The following is a 20619-nucleotide window of genomic DNA, read 5'->3' as shown; positions in this document are numbered from 1 at the left end:
CTATTCACCATCATCATCATCATCATCATCATCATCATCATCATCATCATAAGCCTTTTTGTGTACACTGCAGGACGAAAGCCTCCCCCAAAGATTTCCAGCCACTCCTATCGAGTGCTAGCTGAGTCCATGTTTTCCCCACAAATTTTCTTGGCGAGTATTAATTCGTTAAATAATTAATTAACAATTAACGAGTATTTAATACGGAACCTCCAGAGCCGGATTGCGATGATGAGCTTTAATAACAGCACTTAGCAGTGGCCACTCACCCTATTGCATATTCGCGGCGCCCTCGCGCGTGCATTGCATACCGCCCAGCGGGAGCCGCTTTAAATGTAAATCGGTCGTAAACGCCCATTCTTCGCCCGTTTTATTTGCTTTTGTCTCGCTCGTGTGCGCGCCCCAACGTTCGAGCAGCAATAGCGAAGAATCTAGCAAGCCAGCTGGTCATCGTCTATGCATTTCGTGTCCATTGCATGGTTGATGTTTTTAGCTTCCTCGCTTTCTTCCCTTTTTTTTTTTTTTTTTCTTTTCGCTTTTTTCTACGCCGAAACAGACACACTGGTGGAGAGAAAGTGGCGGATTGCTAAAACCCTCCCGCCGTTTTAATGCGCAGTGGTACAGATAAGCCAGCGCTAGACGAGCGCTAAGAACAAAAATAAAGGAGTTGCGGGGAAGAGGAAAGAAGTTAGAGCAAGCAAAAGGATGCAGCCCGCGAGGGGGCGCCCGCCGACACATCAGATGGCGGGAGAGGAGGCGATGGGCGGGACGCGCACGCTGTAAATATGGCGGCGCCCCTGCGACGTCGGAAAGAGAGCGGCGAGTGCTGCGGCGTTACTTGGCTCCGTGACAGCCGCCGAGGTCAGCGGACAAGCGGTGCGGTGTTTTGGGCGACGCGGTGAGCAGCGCAGTGGCGCCCGTGGCCAGTCTGCCGGACGCAGCGTCGACGCCGGTGCCCGCGCAGGCGTGACGGCCGGCGCTGGCCGTGCGTGTTCGTGTCGTTCGGTGTTGAACAGCGCTGCGCAGTTCCTCCACCATGCCGGCCGCCGCAAAGTGTTGCGGGTGGGGCGCGAACCTATGTTGGTCGCTCCTGGTGTTGCTGTGTGTGTTGCCCGCCGCGAGGACGGTCGAGCGTCGGGCCGTGTGCTACGCGCCGGGACCCGTGTTCATGCAGCTTTTCTTAGTGCAGGAGGTGAGTGCTTTGTTTGCGTTCTGAGCGTCCTATTCCTTTTCCTTTATTTCGCTAACGGTACCTCGAGGCACATCGATGGAGAAGGGGGCGTGTGCAGGCGCTACAAGTGGTCGCCCCCTCCTTCAACAGCGCTAAACAACGGGATGCGAGTGACCTGTGTTCACCATGAGGAGCTGAGAACTTAACCAGGCTGTTAAAACATTCTTTTCTGCAAAAACTTGGTTATCTGTAGCTGCGGGAAAATTAGCACTGCCCTGTTTTTCCGTTAGTTTTTGTACGCCACTGTCTTTGTCGCGCTGTTCACAGTAATCGGTTCAGTAATACCCGGTCACTTTTACCTCCACCCGCCGCGGTGGCTCAGTGGCTAAGGCGTTGCGCTGCTGAGCACGAGGTCGCGGGTTCGATTCCCGGCCGCGGCGTCCGCTTTTCTGATTGAGGCGAAAAGCAAAAACGCCCGTGTGTACGAGATTTCGGCGCACGATAAAGATCCCCAGGTGGTCAAAATTAATCCGGAGCCCTCCACTACGGCGCGCCCCATCGCCTGCGTTGCGTCGGCGCGTTAAACCCTATAATCAATCAATCAACTTTTACCTCCGCTGCACGCACGTATTCCCGGTGGTCCCGTGCGCGCAGCGTGGTTCGCTTCGTGGCGGAGAGCTAAGCGGAAAGTAGGCGGGGCAAATGTCTCGCTACGCAGGAAGCTAGCGGCGTCTGCGGAAGGAAAAGTGACGCCGGAAAACGAGGCGCTTTTGTCTCTCTGCTCTTCCTTCCCTTTCTCTCCACGTATCAGCGTTCTCTGGAAGTGAAGTGCGGCCATTGTGCGGCGATATGTGCAGAGTGTTTCCAAGCTTTCTTACCTAATCGGTACTAACTGCCCCTGCCCCGTCCACATCCAGTTAACAAAAATACTGACAGTCGCATGTGTTGCCAACAGTGGCTTAGGTAAATCTGTCCTTGGGCCAGGCGTCTGCATTGTCCCGTTTTGGCAGGTTTTGGCCAAGAACTTTATCCGCACAGCTTGATGGACTTGCACGCGGCCATGTCCCTAGTCATCCTTTTTTTTTTTTTCGAAGTAAGGGCCAGTAACTTTTATTTCAAGCTGTTCCTCAGATAAACACAGTACAGCACAACTTCTCTGGCTAGTTCGTAAAACTTGTCCTTAATTCAGGAAAATTCAGCCTTCAAGAACACGAATGTTGAAACTTCCAACGCTGGCAGACTGACACACCGGAAATGCAAAAGTGATCCTGCCTGCATTTAATTGCTGGATGTTTCAAAAATACGCGGTGACTCATCGGGGATAGAGGGGCAAAGGCTGAGATGTCCTGTTCCTTTTTCGGGTCTTTTCTTTTTTCGCTGCAAACTTGCAAACCGGTTTCGAAGTTGCACGCCTCTGTGGAACTTTTTTGCATCCCCTGCCGAGTGATATTAACTGTATCCCATGCACAGCTTCGTCGTTCCAGTGTTCACGGAGATACCAAAGTTCCATTACTAGATTTGCTGTTCATTCGCCAAATCTTTCATTTATCGTTCAGCAAATTGCAAACGCGGTTGTTGGTATATCCTGTCTGGGCATTCTCCGACGGCTGTTTTCAAATACGCTTGGATGTTTCTTCTTTTGCCTAAACTTGGTATTCGCTTGAGCGCCAAACTTTAAATTCGATACTGACTATCGATACTGAGACTGCAATCTTAGCTGTTGGGAACGCCTTTAATCGGTCTTGCCTCCAAATGGGCGAGAGCTTTTCCGCTTCAAGGGCAGCGTTACCACCACCTAGGCTCTTCAGGTTGCGTGAGACATTGCTGAAGCAAATACTCAGCCGAAAACCTGTTTTTTTTAGTTCAAACTTAACCTTGCAACTCGTATAGAATACATAACCGGTAAAGCTTTAAAAAAAACTGCGCCTTCCAGAATGACGTTTACACCTCGCAAACTAAAACTAAACAGCACGCATACATTTCGTTAATTCGTCCTTTATTAGAGTATGCATCTATTATATGGCGCCCGCTTTAGGAATATCTAACAGCCCTACTGGAGTCAGTACAGAACAAAGTGGCTCGGTTTATTCTTTCGTCTTACTCCCACTGCAAAAGTGTTTCGGCAATAAAAGCGTCTCACAAACTACCGCCTCCTGCGATTTGAAGAAAATACTGCCGCTTATCATTTTTTCATTCTTTATATCAGTGTTTCATTGCCCTCAAGCAATCATGTTCTTCCAACTACTTATGTATCAGCGCGCATCGATCATGCCCGTAGTCAGGCCCATATTCGCGAAAACTAACAAATGCCGAATTCACCACCGAGTTGAATGTGTTGCCTGACAGTGTGGCAAATCCAACCGAGCTGTCCTTATTCCAGAGTGCTGTTAGCACTTTTAGAAAGTGAACATCCTCTCTAGTTCTGTACTTATATTCTTCTGCACTTTTTTTTACCACCTTGATGCGTGTACTGACCTCTCACCCTGCAGTCATTTGATATATGTAACTTCTATGCAATTTCTTGTTTGATGTGCACCCCCCCCCCCCCCTCCCCCTTTATGTAATGCCTTCTTGAGCCTTAGGACATCTCAATAGATCAATTAAAAAAAGGACGGTAGAAGTTGACCCGTGTGTTCACGGCGTTTCTCACCGACTGAAAAAAGTTGCTGTTCAAGCGGGAGCCACCGTTGGTTTTAGCGCTCCCAACGAATTAAGTGGGCCGTGCAGTAGGGTGCTCATCCCGCGCTCTTCAGTTCCCTCTTGTAAGCTGCCGCCGTGTGGGTAGGCTGACACCTCGTTGACACTTCTGAGGACTCCATCCCTAGCTTATATTTACGTGCGTTTCATTTTCCAAAGCTGTCTGCCTTTGTTGCCTTGCCACGCGATATTCTGCGCTCTTCTGACGTGCCATGTGACCCCTCGTGCCGCCAATACCGCAAGGCCATTGCATCGTGCTATTTCACTGTTTCTGGGAAAACTCTTCGTGCACATACTGTATACTAATGTCGCACCCATTGCGCGGTAAAACCTGTCGTGGCAGCACGAGGCAATCAGAACGCCGAGCCACAGAACAACACGTATATTTAGAACAGAAGGCGGCTCGGAGTTCCTAGGAGCACTGACCGCTCACGCCACGAGGCTCGCGCAGTGAGCCTCAGTGTGGTGCTTCGTCGTCTTCGGCAATGCTGCTACACTGTCTTGTTGCAGTAGCATAAGCGCGGTGCCCTGTGCAGAGGCTGCGCTAGTCTGCGAGACATTTGGCGTGTTTGAATCGGGCATTAGGACCACTCGGCACTTATCGCGGCAGTTTCCACGCCACCTGCACGCAGAGTGTGTTTGTTCCGGCCATTCAGCAAGAGGGATTGAGCTCTGCCTACTTCTTGCAATCCTCGGTGCGACGCGACGTGGCAGCGTGCTATTACGACCGCTGTAGCATTTACAGGGACGCTGTTTATACTCCCACACTTCCGGGATAAAACGAGCGCCCTTGGCGCTCAAGTGGCGTGATAAGACTCTCCTATCGGGGGCGAGGCTACGCATGTCGGCGCGAAAACAAACGCGCCTGTCCCCCGACGAACTAGCTAGCAGGTGTCCTACGGCAACATAACTGCTCGTCTCTCCGTGCGAAGTCATCCGTACCACTCGGGCCGGGGCTTCGACGGTGGCCGAATCCACCAGTCGTATCCATGGTGACCGCAAAGCTGTACCGGACGGCCCCCGCATTAACAACTCCCGCTCCCCCCCCCCCCCCTTTTGCTCTGCAATCACGGTAATCGGCTCCTGCCGTTCCGGCCCCGCGACCACAACGCTCGAAAAAGCGCCCACATCAGCGCAGCACCAAAAGCAACGGTAGTGCGCTACCGCCGCATACACGTGTGTATAAAGGTGGCGAAAGGCAGAAAAAGCAAACGTTTTCTCTCGTGTATATTTATAGCGCGAGCGTCCGCTCGGTCAACGGCCCCTTCCACTCCGCTTCCCGCCTTTCACCCATGCGTGGAGGCGAAACCTCCGCCACTGTTCTCGGCACCTCATTTGTCTGCCCAACAGTTCTGTACCTCATTTGTCTGCCCAACAGTTCTGTCGATCGCTGTGTAGCCGCAGTATCGCTTGGTGCGGAGGAAACCTGCTATATGCCTCGTCGTCTTTCCGACCTTAAACTTAACATGCGCAAGTAGAGCATGTTTGAGTGTCGCATACTAATGCTGCCATCACTCTCCAGAGTGACCTTTCTTAGTCGCCACCTCTTCCTCCCCGGCAGGGCCTACAACCTGTCCCGTCCGCATTCTCCGGTGTTCTTGTGCACATTTCTCAACGCAAAATAGACAAGTTAACTCATCCTCCCCCGTCGAATCCGGAACTGCACAGCGTTGAGTGCCACACTGTGCTTGCTCCAATGCAACATTTAGCCCGGCAGGAGCCCTTCTGCAATGTGTCGCAAGTGCCGTGAAGCCATTTCACCGCAGTATAGTTTAAAATCGGTGAGCTGTCAATGCCTGTGCTAATAGGGACCAAATGTGGCGGACACAAATCGTGAGCCGTACCACTTTGTCGTGTGCTGAAGGGCTTCCCTGGTCATCGCCTTGACGTAGAGGAGACGCTGAATTTAGGTGGAGGGTATGAACCAGTTATGTTTCTCGTGTGTGTTAACGGCGGTCATCCCCAAGACGCATACGTACGCGCAAGCACGTTTATTTTGGCTCTGCTGGTCTTGAAATGGTGCTTGTTAACTAATCTACTCAAGATGCGTATAAGCTGGAGGTCAGAACCACGCTTTAAACGGAGGGCCAGCACCACAGTCATCGGGACGTTAGTATTCCAACGCCTCGAGCTTCAGACGCGTGCACGGAGTCTCGAGTTTTCTTACAGCGAAGTTGCATTTATCTCTTCTCCCCCCCCCCCCCCCCCCCCCTAATGGTTTTATCCCCGTAGGCGAAAAAACGCAAGGCGCAAAGGCCAAGGCGCCGAGCGCGTCCGTCCGGCTAATCAGGCATACACCATAGACGTCAGAATAAGGGGGACACTGGCCTTGAGGGCATTTCTACCTTTTAACCAGTGTGCTTGATATTTACACATTGAACGTATTTTCACATCCTGAGCACAAATATACAGCCAGTTTTCGTCTGTGGTGTAAGTTCAGTTGTGCTACATGTTACGCCACTCCGTTTCGGGCAATTTTCTCTTTATCTGCCTATGAAATACTCGAATAGCTCTTATCACTTTGAGCTCTAGAAGGACCAGGGAGTGGAACTATGCCATGGCAGTAATTTTAGCATTGTTTCTGCAAACGCTGTAAACTTCTTAAATGTCCGGTCATCAGTTTATCAATGTTTTTGTAAAACTAACTCATCAAATCTTGTGCCAACAATTTAGAAATTCGATATTTTTGTGGTTTTAATGCACTTTTCAGTTTCTAAGCTTTCGAATGCAGCAAACATTATACAGATCGAACCAGTACATCCCAAGATATTGTACCCGACAACTGACCTCGTGGGAAAAATTGGTTCACAGGAAACGGAGAACGAAGTTTGGATACATAGGCAAAAAATGGTCATTTAAGCGACTTCAAAGGGCAACAGCTTTGTGAACTCTTATGATACAGCTATGCTATTTTGCAGGTCCGTTCTTTGGGACCTGCAGACTACAAATAAGATTAATACAGGGAAAAAAGATTTTTTTGGCATATTTTCGGTTCTCAAACCAGTGCTTAAGGGAACCACAAAACAAGCATCGAAACCGCATTATGGACAAGGCGTTTGTGAACAATTTCAGCCCCCCCCCCCCCCCCCCCCCATGTGTTCCTGGTAAAGATTATGTTTGCAGATTATCTTAAGTCTAGGCAGGACAAGTGTGACTAAATAGAGCAGTTCTTGCCCAACACGCCGAGCGCAAGCGTCGGGCCATGCGGGACCAAGCATTTGCCGCCAGAGAAGCCGAGCCACTTCTGCTGTTGAAATGCTGTTGCACGCATGATCTTTGATGCGCATTCGGAGCGACGTCAGTCGCGCGCAACCGCAGAGCGGGGAGGACAAGCTAAGCCTACCAGAGTTGGTCGACTAAAACGCATAAACAAAATCGCGGCGCCCATGAACCGTCCCAGTGTAAACAAATGTCGCGTAATGCGAACCGGCCAATGATCATGGCGGCGGCACGGAACAATAGGAGAAAAGAGTTCCCATACTGTACCCTCATCTAGTGACACTAGCCGATCGCAAGCGACAAGCCTGCCGAGACGACTAAACATTCCACGCCCTCCTCCATCACCATTTATAGTGGTTTACAACAGCTTTGCTGGACATCCCTTTTCGCAGTGCGAGATGGCGACCTTTTTTTTCGTCTTGTACATCAAAAATTTCTGAACTCCATATGAGCTTCGCGTAAAACAGGGGGAGAGTTAATCGAAGGATTCTCCTTAGCATGTGCCAATGGTTACATGTCCCATTAGAAGGCGTTTAATGTCGGCGCTCTTCGATTTCCTCTTGTCGATTCGATCGAATCATCGGCTAATCAGTCGGCGCCTCTTCATTCAGAGTCGTCGGCAGCAGTCGAATAGCCAGCGATAAATCGCCGCAGGATATCACGAAATCCGCGATGCCTGTAGGCGTTGGATTGCGGTATCATTGTTGCTTAGATGCCGGCCACCCTGCTAGCACTCTTTAACGGCACTCGCAGCTTGACGTACAATTCGTTTGCCGTTGCTTTCAGGTGGTTAAACAAGCGTGGTTTGTCAAGGCTCTGTCATAGAAGGTAAATATTGAAGGTAAATACGCCAAATAAAGAGGACGAGGCTTTCACTCCGACATCTTAAGCCACACAAGCGTACATGATTTTTTTTTTCATCTCGAATCAGGCTCGTCGACAGTATCGTGTGCTCGTGGAGGCGTACCAGACAACGCTAGTTTATAAAACGGCTAGTCATCTCGGTCATTCCGGCGAGTCGCTTCAACCAATAAATTGCTTGGAGCGGAGGCACTAGGAGCATCGGCCGCAAGAAATCTGCGCGCGCTGTAAATACTGTTTGCGTGCTCTGCAGCCTGCCTAGCAAACAGCATGCATGCCCACAGGGTGTCGCATACCCTCGCTGCTGTATTGGCCAACGTCTTACAATCCGGAATGTGTGCTGCTTTCGCACGGTATAGCGTGATGGGCGCAGCTGAGCAATCTGCCATTTTTTAATGCGTAGCATTCTTTGCCCAGAAGTACCCCTACAGTCAGGACCGTGTAACGCCCTGCATTTCCACTAAATGCAGATTTCGCGAAAGTTCCGCTTGTAATTGTTATAATAGCGTAAATGGCGATAATTGGTCGGACACGATATAGAAAAACCAAAAATCGGCTGGAAAAAGCTCGCACTCAAGACAAGCGGTGTAAGAATTCTACGCATTAGTAGATAATTCTCTGTATTTCTGCAGAATTAGTTTTTCCTCTGACCCTTCAAATGTGACCAGCATGCACTTGGCATTTTCTGCGCTCGACATTGACACTGCGGCCGTGACAGCCCCTTGCCAGCATTTGCTAAATTTAAACGCAGTGCAAACCTGAACGGGCTTACTAAGAATAGAGCAGCCCGACAAGGTATGAATCCGTGGATAAAGTGGTTTGCTCCTGGTTGAAAGTTTGCATTGAAGTGGCTATTCTGACGAAGAAGAGTTAGGCTGTATGTGAGGCGCGGCGCACCTCGATGCTATTTGGTGAGCACCAATCTGACAATTTCCTACGAAACGCAGCATCGAATTTACAGGTTATTTGGGTTGCTTTTAGGAAAATACCAGGACACGAAGAGAGCACACCCCTCAGGTATTCGAATCCGGCCCGGGATCGCCATTGTTATTCTAGCCTCACAATGCCATTTACTGCCGCTTGTGGGCAGGCGAAAATCACTGCCCATCATGAAAATCTTCCCCATCATGTGATGCGGGTGTTGTATTTCATTTTAGGGGCGCATCCCCTTAGAGGCAGGGGCTACCTGTGTCTCGTGCAATCACGGTACTAAAACACTGGGAAACTCGTTTACGTCTATCGCTAGAACGTAAAGCGTACTAAAAAAACACCGGGACACTCATTTACGCCTCGCGCTAGAAGGGTTCGTGCTTCAAAGACAAGATACTTTTACAGAAAAGCTGCATATCCCCCCCCCCCCCCCCCCAAACGGTTTCATCGACGTTGGCAAAAACGCCAAGGCGCGAAGAATACTTATACATATACAATGCATGCTTCGCCCCTCCCCGGGTTTCACGTTAGTGGGTATGGCCTGGGCATTTTCCGGAATATCTCATGTGTGTCGCGTTATTTTCTTTATTTCCCATTTATCAGCGTAATTGTGCTTAATTTTTTATTCCAACTTTCGTATCGTTACTTGCCTCCCAACCAAACGTGCTGTCATTAAGAGTACTGACACGAAATTTTCGCTACAATTTTTTTCCCGCTGATATGGGTGCCTATTAGCCAACTAATCATAGAATGGCACATCAGATGGTCGATCGCAGCGTAAACAGTCATTTACGGCGTCGTTTGTTCGTTGTTTGTCGAAACCGAAATTGACACGAACGCCGAGCGGCCGCCATTGCAGTAGGTATTACCTGACGTCACCAGTCTTGTCGCATCGCTGCCGGTCTGGACGCGCGCGCGAGCGAGCGCACGCGCTTGACCAGACCCAATAATTCTTGCTCCGTGCCCAGACCAGCCGAGGTCTTCACCATCCCCGCGCGCCCGGGCAGCATGACGTCAGTCCCAAAACCATGGCGTGTGCACACGTTGTAGCAGCGCGCGCTGACCGCAGCCAGCGCGTCGGGTACGTCACGGGAGCCCCGTCATCGGCAGTTTGGGGCAAGTAGCAGATGTCATGGTGGCCCGCTCTGCCGCTCTGGGCTTTCTCGTGCGCGCAGAGGTTAAAATGGATTAAGATGTTACACTGAACGGATACTGTTGAAACTTGCTGGGAGATATCTCCTGATAAAAAGGAAACCTCCTGAACGGAAGGAAGCAAAGGGAAGCTTTGAAATTTCGTGCCGGTACTCCTTTAAGGTATCCTGTGTATATCCGACTATTCTAACTTCACGAGTCTGAATAGCTAGCCCTCGTATCTGGTTGATGTCGCTGTTTCTTATACCAAGGTTGTTCTTTGTTCTTTTGCCTCTTTCCAATTTCGTGAATTTTGTGCCGGCACGCCCCGCGCATCACGCATGCGTTTCCTGGAACGTTTCGCCCAGAGCACAGCGCAGCAACAAATCACTGGCCCTGACCGTGCGGGGCACGTGGCCATAAATTCGTATTCCGGTCAGCCCTTCCTCCGGGCTGGTCAGTGTACACACGCGGTCAGCCAACGTTCTCGGCGGCTGCCTGAACCCTCGGCCCCATGTGAAGGCGTTATCGGCATTCCGGCGCCCTCCTTTGCCGCCACCCTCGCCTTGCCAGCCCGGGCACGTACTATCTAGCGGAGACGCCGCCCCGGGACGTGAGTGCTACCGCTTTGTCGCTGCCGTTCCTCTCGTATTTTCTTGCGCCCTTCTTTCAGCAAGCAAGGCCCGGGGGCACGTGCGGGAACGAGTGCGCGGAGGTTGCCGATTTCTCCTGGAAGGATGTGGGAGGGCCGCCTGGAGTAGATGTGCTCGCCGACGAAGCGCTATCTGTACTGAAGGGAAACTCTCGATGACATCTTCACTTTCGTTTGAATTCTGGCCGATCTGTCAGCCTTGCAGCTCGATGTAGTTGCATTCCTATTCAAAATGCAGAGGTTTAAGGTTGAACCGTGTAGAACAGCCCAAGTCATCCCTTTTTGTCACCGTCTATAACTAACACCATTGCGCCCTAGCAAGAAAACTAAAAACGCCCTTTAGATTGTTTCATCGTTCATAACATCCTAGCAAAAACACAATACACCTTTTGAAAGGGTGTTTTATCACACGCCGCGGTGGCTCAGTGGCTAAGGCGTTTTGCTTCTAAACACGAGGATGTCGGCAAACCTCTCTGCATTTTCCTCCTTAATAAATAGTTTGTCTCTCTCTCTCTCTCTCTCTCCATCGAAATCGTGAGGGTGCTATTCATTCGCACAGACCCGCTAAAAAATGCTTCCTTGCTTTGACAAACCCTCCTACTGCCCACGACTTGTTTCAGCACAGTTAAGGCAGTGCTTCCGCTCCGTTCTGTTTCTACATACCGAAGGTGACAGGCCGACAGAGCACCGCTCTGTCCTATTTTTGGCGCTCTCATGGAGGCGGAAATTTTCACCGCTGCGTTACCCGCCGACACACGCCTTTTCTTTGAAGTCGTAGTGTTCGCACTCTGGTTCCCACGTTCCATTTTGTTGCATTCCACGCCGCTTGTTCGGAAAGTCTGCGAGATGCCTCTATTCTGCATTCCATCTCGGCCGTGATGCCGCATTTCTTTAATTTCGCGTTATCGTCTGCCTACGCTTGTATTCCCTTAGTGGTGCGGTGCATTCCCCTGGTGACATTTTGAGTAGGCGGTCTTAAATGGCCCGCTGAGTGATCGAAACGACCGGCGTCCGTCACAGAAAAACGGCTCCTTCTCGAGGCTTTCCATTGAATGTGGCGTTCCTAGGCGCATGGGCACTCCATAGCGCAAGCTTGAGCGAAAGACTGCGTCGGTTTCCGTAATACTGAGAAAAAAAAATGGAACGCCTCGTGGTACGGAACGCCTCTCAAAGATTCGTCTAATAAAAGATGCGAGCTCAAACTCGGCCAAGTTCACCATCAACTCTCCCATTATACTGTGGCAAAAACGAGCGGCGGCGCAACGCGTAGGAGAAAGATACAAGCCATTTGAAAGCGTTCACACGGATCGCAAAGCAAGGCAATGTGTCTCGAGCGGCAAGACTACCAAGCCCATGGACAACGCGAGGCGGAAGCATGGCGCTAAACTGGACATTCATTCTTTCGCATTCACAACCCGTAATACGTGCTTAGGTGTACTCGGAGTTTTGGTCTCGCAGTGTACGCAGAGCAAGCATCCGATTAAGCGAATGGCAGTGAGTCTTGTAACTTATGCAACCACCCTGCCAATCATTTTCCACCCAGCATCAGTGGGTACCGTCCCATCCGCAAGCCACCCGACGTACCACCTCGTGTGAAGTGGGCTTGCTAGGCATTCCATCCCCATGACATTGACACACGCCACTAAAATTCCGAACTAACCTACCGCCGTAAGGATGACTTCGCATTAAAGCAACTGCCCCTTTGTGGCACTGCTTGCCGCGCTCGACCCGGCCCCCACCCCTGCTTTAGTCGACATTTCCACGCTCGTGGAGCGCCACCTCTCGGCGACTTCGTCTTTCCAATCTAGTTCACACTGTTCCAATTGTACGGCGCACATCTGTGGTGCGTCCGTTAATCGTCTCCGCCTTCGGTCTTCGGCCGTGTCTTCGGTCTCAATGATCCTTAATCGAGCCATCCAATCGGCTCGCCCGCACGCCACATTGCGTGCGTTACCTTCTCTTTGCCCACGACGAGCGAAAGGCAGCACCGCACGCCGTCCAAGCCTCCCTTGGCAGGAGGGGCATCGAAACCACAGCTCCCGACCAAGCTTCGGCTCTTCTTTCGCTACACAATGATCTAGGTTATTTCGTGGACTTTCCAGCGTTGAACGTGTTATCTGCAAGTTTCAATGTCTCATTTAGTATAGCTCTGAACTCCATAGCGTCATATACTTTCGACTGACGGAATGAATAAATGTATACAATCTTAAATGAGAACAACAGGTGCTGCTGTTAGGGCACCCGCCTGGTGGAGGGGATCCCTAGTCCGGTATCCTCTGCCTGCGGCTGCCTCCGCGGGCTTTTTTCCCAGCTCAAGCTGTCTGAGTAGCTTCGCAGAGTAGCGCAAAATTTTGTTAATGTACTGTAACAAACCGCTACTTCCAGTACTTTTGCTGTATCTAGCGCCTCATTTCTGCAATACCATCTCATGCCTACGAAATTGTTCCACAGTACTAAACGTGTTTTTATAACACATTCTGATCTGCCGCTGGTAATGTCGGGACTGTCGGAGACGAGCATGCCCCATTCCATTGCTACTGTCCCGTCGGCGATTGTTTTTCACCAGTGTGACATTGACACATACATCCTGCAGACTCCTTGTTCTCGTTCAAATTTCCCGCCTCATTATTTTAAATCAAATCGTCTTATGGGTACTTGCCCTCTTTCCTCACCCTGCCTTCAGTCAACTAATCTACACGAATACCTCGAAATGCATCACGCTTCTAGGGATCTTCATCACCTTCCTTACAGCTCAAATGGTACTAGTACTAGAATAGCAGACTTCGCCTTGTGCTTGAGCGTTACTTCAAGCACAACGCCGAATTTTTGGTGCTTTTCATGTTGGCTGGACGCGAAGCGGGACTTCGCTTTCCAGTGGTTCAGTGTTTTGTTCCCTTACGGCCCTTCAAAAGCCTACCATCAATTTCTGGTCGCTTTTTATACGGAAACACGTATAGCTACAGCTATGCATGTATAATATATGCATATGTTGTGTGCAAGCGCAAAATTGCTGTCGGCTTTCACCTGGGCATGAGTGTTCGGTGGCAAAGCTACAAATGGAGGTTATGCCTGTAAAGGGTGCATCACGGAATGCTACAAGGTACAGCGGTGTAGCAAGCTCTTGCGCTTTGTCAGCACATTCATAATCTAACTTCAGACCTCTCGTCTTCGCTGTTTCCACAGTTCTAGCCGCAGCGTTGTCTTCGCTTACCGGCATGCTCAAGTGACCCTTCACGTCTCGCCTGCTTCTGCAGTCAGTTCGGCGATACACTGGGCTTTAACACATCCAAAACGGGAGCTCGCACGTTGCACTTGTGGCCGTGAAGACCACTTCGGCAAAACGCTCCTGTGGGTTCCGTCCAGTTAAACAAGGTAACTGCAGCGCACAGACTCCGCTCTTGCTCTCTACTGTATATGCTACATGTCCGTCAAGGCATCGCAGCTGCTGTAAAGCTATTTAGCATGAATGCATATGCATTCTGCTCCGTAGCATTTGTGGAGGCCACGAGGTGTTTTCGGTTTGTCGAAACGGGCGCATATACCGCTCACCTGTAAGGAACAAAAGTCTGAACTATACATCAGCTCGGACTTCAATTTTCCGCACTCCTTTCCTAGCAGTTTTTGGAAAGAAAGCCCTGTAAGGTGTTATACGAAAATTTTGGTTTGCACCTCGCACCCGCCGTGGTGGCTCAGCGGCTAAGGCGTTGCGCTGCTGAGCACAAGGACGCGGGTTCAATTCCCGGCTGCGGCAGCCGCTTTTCTGATGGAGGCGAAAAGCAAAAACGCCCGTGTGTACGAGATTTCGGCGCACGTTAAAGATCCCCAGGTGGTCAAAATTAATCCGGAGCCCTCCACTACGACGCACCTCATCGCCTGCGTTGCGTCGGCGCGTGAAACCCTACAATAAATCAATTAATCAATCTGTTTGCACTTCGTGATTTCTTGACTGCTATAGTAACTCCTTGCATCGCAATCGGTGTGGCTCAGAATATTTCTAAACATCTTATTTTCTTTCTGTGATGCTACGATTGGAATCTTTTAGCGGGAAGTGCTGGCAAACTTTCGAGACGGGAGGTTGCTGTTGGAGATATTTGAACTCCTTTCTTCAGTAGAACTAATGTCGATGACCATTCTTTTTTCATTCTAATCTAATGTTCCCCTTGAGATTTTTTCCCCCTTCGTAATGAATGCCTGCGTGTTTCACCTGACTCAAGTAACCGCAAATTTTGCCCGTGTCTTTCGTTCATGCGCCTGTTCCAACCTTTTTAAAGCCTTTTATCAGGGTAGCATCCCCTTCCCCCCCCCCCCCCCACCCCCCCAAATAGATTTCAGTCGTCTCTATTTTAAGTAACGTTTTAATGTCGTTGCTCATCGTTTTAACGCATCCACCTAGTATTTACATTTAAATGTCGCCTGCCACTCTTTCCGTTGCACATCTAGACCTGCTGACCGCACCGCAATGTCTACTAAGTTGAGAGACCGTGCGGTAATGGGGTTACCTTTCCTTCAGATTACGACGCGTTTTACCGCCACTCTCTCCCATGCGATTTCGACACCTAACGTCTTTTTCTCTCCTGCTTGCAGAACATCGAGCATGCGGTCGTGATTTCCGGAGACATAACGGGACTCAAGCCGGGAGGAGAGCACGGGTTTCACGTTCACGAGTACGGTGATCTCACGAACGGTGAGCCTGTCTTCCTCCTGGTATTTCCAGCCGCCTTCCTTTTCTTTCTTTTTTTTTTTTTTTTTGCACTGTTCGACAATTTTGTGTTGTGAAGTCTCCGGTGGTTTCTGGTGTCTTAATTTCAGGCCATGAAGACAAAGTACAACCTTTACTCATTAAAAGGATTGCCTTGCCCCAATCACAATGATGCCAGTTTTATCACAAACTTCATTCACATAACGGAGGTATTAAGGAAAACATATGAAGCAATGGCGACTCCCCCGCCACTTGCTGACGAAGTCTTTATGACGTCACATAATCTTGTTTGTGCCATTGGCTGCCGCCGGCCGAAACCACCGCCAAGAAGCGTGACTTCACGATTGTAGCGGGGCCTATAGTTCAGTTTGATTGCGTCGCATGAATGCTAACGTACAAGTAACGTATAACTGTTTTAGGGGCGAAGCACCTTAATTAAGGCCGAGGCTTGTCCGTCCGGCGTCCGTGCTCACGGCACAGCACCGTGTAAATCGAAACATCTGTGAACAAAAGGTTCACAAAAGGTTAGAGTGCTCCTGGAGAGCCGTGCTGCGCATGCGCGAGAAACATTAGTTTAGATTTTATTTAATTTAATTTAAATAAATGAAATTGAAATAAGAAATAAATTACATTAAATTGAATTAAATTAAATTAAATTTGAAATAGTTCCAGCAGCAGTAAGCACTCTCACGAGTGATTTACGGACAGAACGATCCCCAGTGCTTCGCCCACTCGTCACGATTCACTTCGTGGAGATGCGTGAATTTTTTTTTAGTTCTGGCCCATATTACGTCCCTGTGGCGCGAAATTTGAAGTTTTCAATGCTTCTTGCGTCGTTTTCTCGGTTAAAAACAAGGCCTTCCGGGCTGTAATGGGGTTCGATGAGGTACCAAAGGCTAGTTCTTTTCATTTGAACGAAGTGTATCTTTTCACGGCCCCTTTAAATTGCTGATGTCGTGCAGTTGCAAGTATTCTAGTTCACTATAGTTGCACCGTTTCGGAAATCGGAAGCTAGCAAGTGCTTTCTCGACACCGGCACAAGCCCAGGACTTGTGGTACTTAGCGTGTCCTCTTTTCGTTTCAACAGCTTGCCAAATGTGGGCGCTGACGCTCACCCGCATTGTAATTGTGCGCAAGCATTTCCAAACATGATTTTCCACTTATTAGTTGCCACCTCTTCGACGTGGCAGTGCAAGCAACATTTTCAAGTAGTGCGAAACTTGAACTGCAAACGCAATTTTTTCAGGTTGCAATTCCACGGGAGGGCACTTCAATCCCATGAATAAGGACCATGGGGCCCCTGCGGACCGCGAAAGGTGAGGACGAAACTCGTGCCCGTGTATAATAGCCTGCACTATCGTATAGACTAATTGTGTACGATTTGAATTTGGGGGTCTCCTCTGGGGCACATTTAGTGGCTGTCTTTTGTGTTCGGGGAAAGCAGAGACTGGAGCAACTGGCACGTCCTGCGGCGCAGCTTTGTTTTTGTTGTACATCTAACTGACACGGTATATATTATGTGCGACCTCAAATCCTACATTGGGTCCGGAAATGTGCTACACGCGCTTGGTGAGGACATTTCGGGTGAGCGTTGGGGCAGGGCTGTCGGCAACATGTACGCAAGAAAACAGTGTGCCCTACGGTGGAGAGCACGTAAATCTTCTAGGTCATGCCATAAGTCCATAGGCTACAAAAAAATTCAAAGTAGAAGCTTACCTCTCGAGCGAGACTGAAACGTTTTGTGCCCACAAAGCTGGAGACAACCTTTTTTTCTTAATGCGATATAATTTATTCACGCAAGTGTCAAGATTTTGCTTCGAATTCTTTGCGGTCCAGAAACCTTCGGCGTAGCCCAGAAAATTTTGGCAGTGACTCTGATGATTTCAGGTTTAATAACGCAAAGCTGACAAAGGCAAAGAGCGCCATGACACTGAATGAGAATAGAAAGATTTGTAATAAAGGCACTAGTTTAAAAATTTACTAAAAGAATTGTATAGGGCCGTATTTAAACAAAGTGAGTGCCGGCGCCTAAAGTGTAGAGCCCCAGATTCCACCATTGTTCTGCAAAACGTCATGAGCACAGGTGAGGTTATGGACAGTAAAATCTGTTTAAAATCATCTGCAATGTAGCTAAACTTTTGTAAGAGAACACGGGATGGTCTGCGAAGGGCATGCTTTATGTGTAAACTTCACTAAAGTGATGTTTCATTTCAATTTTGCACGTCTTACATTCAATAAGCACATGAAGGACAAATCGCTGCCCCCACCCACCCACCGATGACACCGTGGCTTGTTTGTGTCAGTCAACAGGTATGAATGTGTGATGTGTGTGTAGCCGATTCTAAGTCTGCGTGAGGCCACTTCCATAGATCTAGCATGTTTCTCGGCAGGTTTTTCAATTTTAGGTAGTCACTGCCAAACTAATAAATAATAAATTACATGTCATTAAACCTAAGTTAGCAGTTAGACACAAGCCTTTCGTTGTGCGCACAGTAAACGTAGGTTGTCTGGTCGTGTTCACGAAGGCTAGTGGCCACCTGAAACATGAAGCTGCATCGCTGTATGCGGCTTTCTAACGTGTTTATATGTGGCACATCTACCACGCTGGTTATGTTCACCCGCGCGTGTTCGCCATGTGTTCATCGCAAGACTGGCAGGAGGACTAACAATGGCGGACTGTCGGCCATCAATTTATTCAAACTAGCCTCGTTCCTCTTTAAAATCGGCAAACTTCGCGATTAGGATGTTGAAGACTGGGGAAACAACGGAGCTGGTGGTCTTCACCAGCTTTAACTTGTCTTTTCTTAGGTCTGTCCCTTTTCTCAAGAGAAAGGTGGTTGAAAAGCGAAGCTTTCTTCATAAAAACTGAACCAAATCAGTCAACGATCCACCCTCCTAACGTCCAGAATCCAAACTGCCGAAGTCCGAAGCAAAAGCCCACCTCAACTCAGCCAAAGCCCGGGGCCAAACGGCTGCGCTACGAACCAAAGGAAAATGCTGTGCGCCCCCGAATTCGGTAACCCATACCGGAGTTTTGGTAGGGTTTTACGACTATTAATGATTTGTCAGCAGACTAACAAAGTGTAAATTCAAAAAAAATGGTCGGCGTCCCGCCCTGCGAAATTCGATGACCAGCAAAAAGCTGTTGTAAACCACTACAAATGGTGATGGAGGAGGGTATAAAATGTTTCTCGTCGTCTCGGCGGGGTTGTCGCTTGCGCTCGGCTAGTGTCACTAGATACAGTACAAGATATGGTCGTTCTTTTCTCCTATTTGTCCGTGCCCCCGTCATGATCATTGGTCGATTCGCGTTACGTGACATTTGTTTACACTTCGACGGTTCATGGGCGCCGCCATTTTGTTGCTTATGAGTTTTAGTCGGTCAGCTCTGGTAGGCCTAGCTTGACCCCCCTGCCCTACGGCTGCGTGGGACTGACTTCGGCTGGCCATGTAGCGAGACCAACCGACAAACGGTGGACAATTAGGGTGACAGAGTGGATACTAAGGCATGGGTCTAGAAGGGGAAGGTCAATGACACGATGGAGGGACGAAATTCGGAACTTCGGGGGTAAACTGGACTTGAGCGCCGCAGGACAGGAGCTGTTGGAAATGAATGAGAGAGGCCTTCGCCATGTAGGGGACCTGAGTAGGATGATAATGATGACGACGTACAAACGGAAGCTTGACCATCTGTATGTAGTGTACGGTATGTAGTATGTGTGTGTGTGTGGGGGGGGGGGGGGGGGTAGGTAATGGGGGTGGGAGGGGAGTCGCTTCGTTTTCGGGGCTTGGGAGGGCATAAAACGCCTGAACCGGGCAAAATAAGGGCAATGGAAGGGGTGCTTACATATTCGTTTTATTGAGGGCTTCTGTTACGTGCGCTTCACTTTCAGTTTTCTTGCCTTTCCTCTCCCCCGTCTGCAAAAACCCTGCGTACTCTCACGCCCGTTACGTTCATTAGCCACGAAGCGAAAGCAGCTGCTGCGTGTGTACCCTATTGCACGCGAAACTTCGGCGCACGCATGTTGTCGACTTTATCGCAGGCACGTCGGCGACCTCGGCAACATCAAGGCCGAGACGGACGGGAAGGCCCGCGTGTTCATCTCGGACGACATGATCTCCCTCGTTGGCCACCACAACATCCTTGGACGAGCCCTGGTGGTCAGTCTCTTCAGTCTCTCATTTACGAGGCTTCAGCAATACATTCCGCGTGGCAGGGCTCAAAGGGGCGCAGAAGCACATTTGCCGAAATCTGATTTCTTCCAGCGTTTCTTTTATTTTAACCACATAGTGAGAGCCTAGAGCATTTTAGATTCGCAAAGCGGGAAAAAAAGAGCCACAGAAAGACTTAACATACACAAGCGCTAGCTTAAAACGAAGCTTTAATCACACCGCACGAATTTAAACACCCAGGCGGGACATTATCACGTACGAAACAAAGACAGCGCACCATGAATTATGCAGATTCATCCGTGGATGTAGACTTTGAGGCAAAGCAACACGAGGCATTGGTCTCGTTTACATCCATGGCTGGGACTGAGTAGGCGTCATGTAAACGGCACGCTGTGCGTCGGAGGTCACAGCGTGGACGTTGACTACGCGACCATCGAATACAGGGGGCCAATCTATTTCACGTAGTGCTACAGAGCCGCGTGCGCTCACGCATCGGTCCTCAGGCATTCCGATCTCAGCCGCCTCGATGACGTCTCTAGTCTTTTGAATGGCGTGCCGACTGTCGCGAAATCACGGTACGATCCTCAAAGCGCGGAAGGGGGCGGGGGGGGGGGGGGGGGGGTGGAACGTTTTATTTGGGCCCAGCCGATGGCTAACGTATTTTGTGTGCACCTCCCCGATTTCAGGTGCACGCCGACAAGGACGACCTCGGCAAGGGCGGAACCCCTGCCAGCAAGACCTCCGGCAACGCTGGTGCTCGGCTCGCGTGTTGTGTGATCGGCTTCGTGGCTAGCTCCGCATGGACTCGGCCAGATGTGCGGCTCCTGTTCGCCGCCCTCGTCATCGGCCTGCTCAGGCACCGCGTCTGAAGTTGCGCGCGCGCCCGCGTTGTTCAGTCTTTCAAGTCCCTGTACATAACTTTCTGCCCATTTTTGCTCCTTCTGTACGAGCTATCGTTGATTAAAAGTTGGTTTAGCTTGTTCTACACCGCTTGCCTCCAACTTGTTCGTGCAGCCGCTTGCCCTTCTCGCCGTCGCCTGCTCTGAAGGTGGGCAGGAGTAGGGAGGGGGTGAATGGCAGAGCCTA

At 49.9% G+C, this 20619-nt stretch overlaps 1 protein-coding gene across 1 annotated transcript; it reads left to right on the top strand.

Annotated features, from left to right (window-relative positions):
- The first annotated feature begins 767 nt into the window (after positions 1–767).
- LOC144153676 (superoxide dismutase [Cu-Zn]-like) lies at positions 768–20520 on the top strand. The gene is made up of 5 exons (XM_077685335.1): positions 768–1192; positions 15246–15345; positions 16607–16676; positions 19404–19521; positions 20220–20520. The coding sequence occupies exons 1-5, from the start codon at positions 1037–1039 to the stop codon at positions 20400–20402; spliced, it is 627 nt and encodes a 208-aa protein (XP_077541461.1). The 5' UTR covers positions 768–1036; the 3' UTR covers positions 20403–20520.
- Positions 20521–20619: the final 99 nt, after the last annotated feature.

Source organism: Haemaphysalis longicornis, unplaced genomic scaffold (genome assembly GCF_048455015.1).
Source record: "Haemaphysalis longicornis isolate Haplotype H1 unplaced genomic scaffold, Haemaphysalis longicornis Haplotype H1 scaffold_9, whole genome shotgun sequence".
Classification (NCBI taxonomy): domain Eukaryota; kingdom Metazoa; phylum Arthropoda; class Arachnida; order Ixodida; family Ixodidae; genus Haemaphysalis; species Haemaphysalis longicornis.
Note: the sequence above shows the minus strand (reverse complement) of the source record. Positions and strands in the feature narration are given on the sequence as shown.

What these genes read in the sequence shown, in the direction of transcription:
- LOC144153676 (XM_077685335.1), top strand. Translation starts at nt 1,037, where the DNA reads ATGCCGGCCGCCGCAAAGTGTTGCGGGTGGGGCGCGAACCTATGTTGG. An exon ending in AGCTTTTCTTAGTGCAGGAG is followed by an intron (nt 1,193 to 15,245) that starts GTGAGTGCTTTG and finishes TCCTGCTTGCAG; the next exon opens with AACATCGAGCATGCGGTCGT. An exon ending in TCCTTGGACGAGCCCTGGTG is followed by an intron (nt 19,522 to 20,219) that starts GTCAGTCTCTTC and finishes CCCCGATTTCAG; the next exon opens with GTGCACGCCGACAAGGACGA.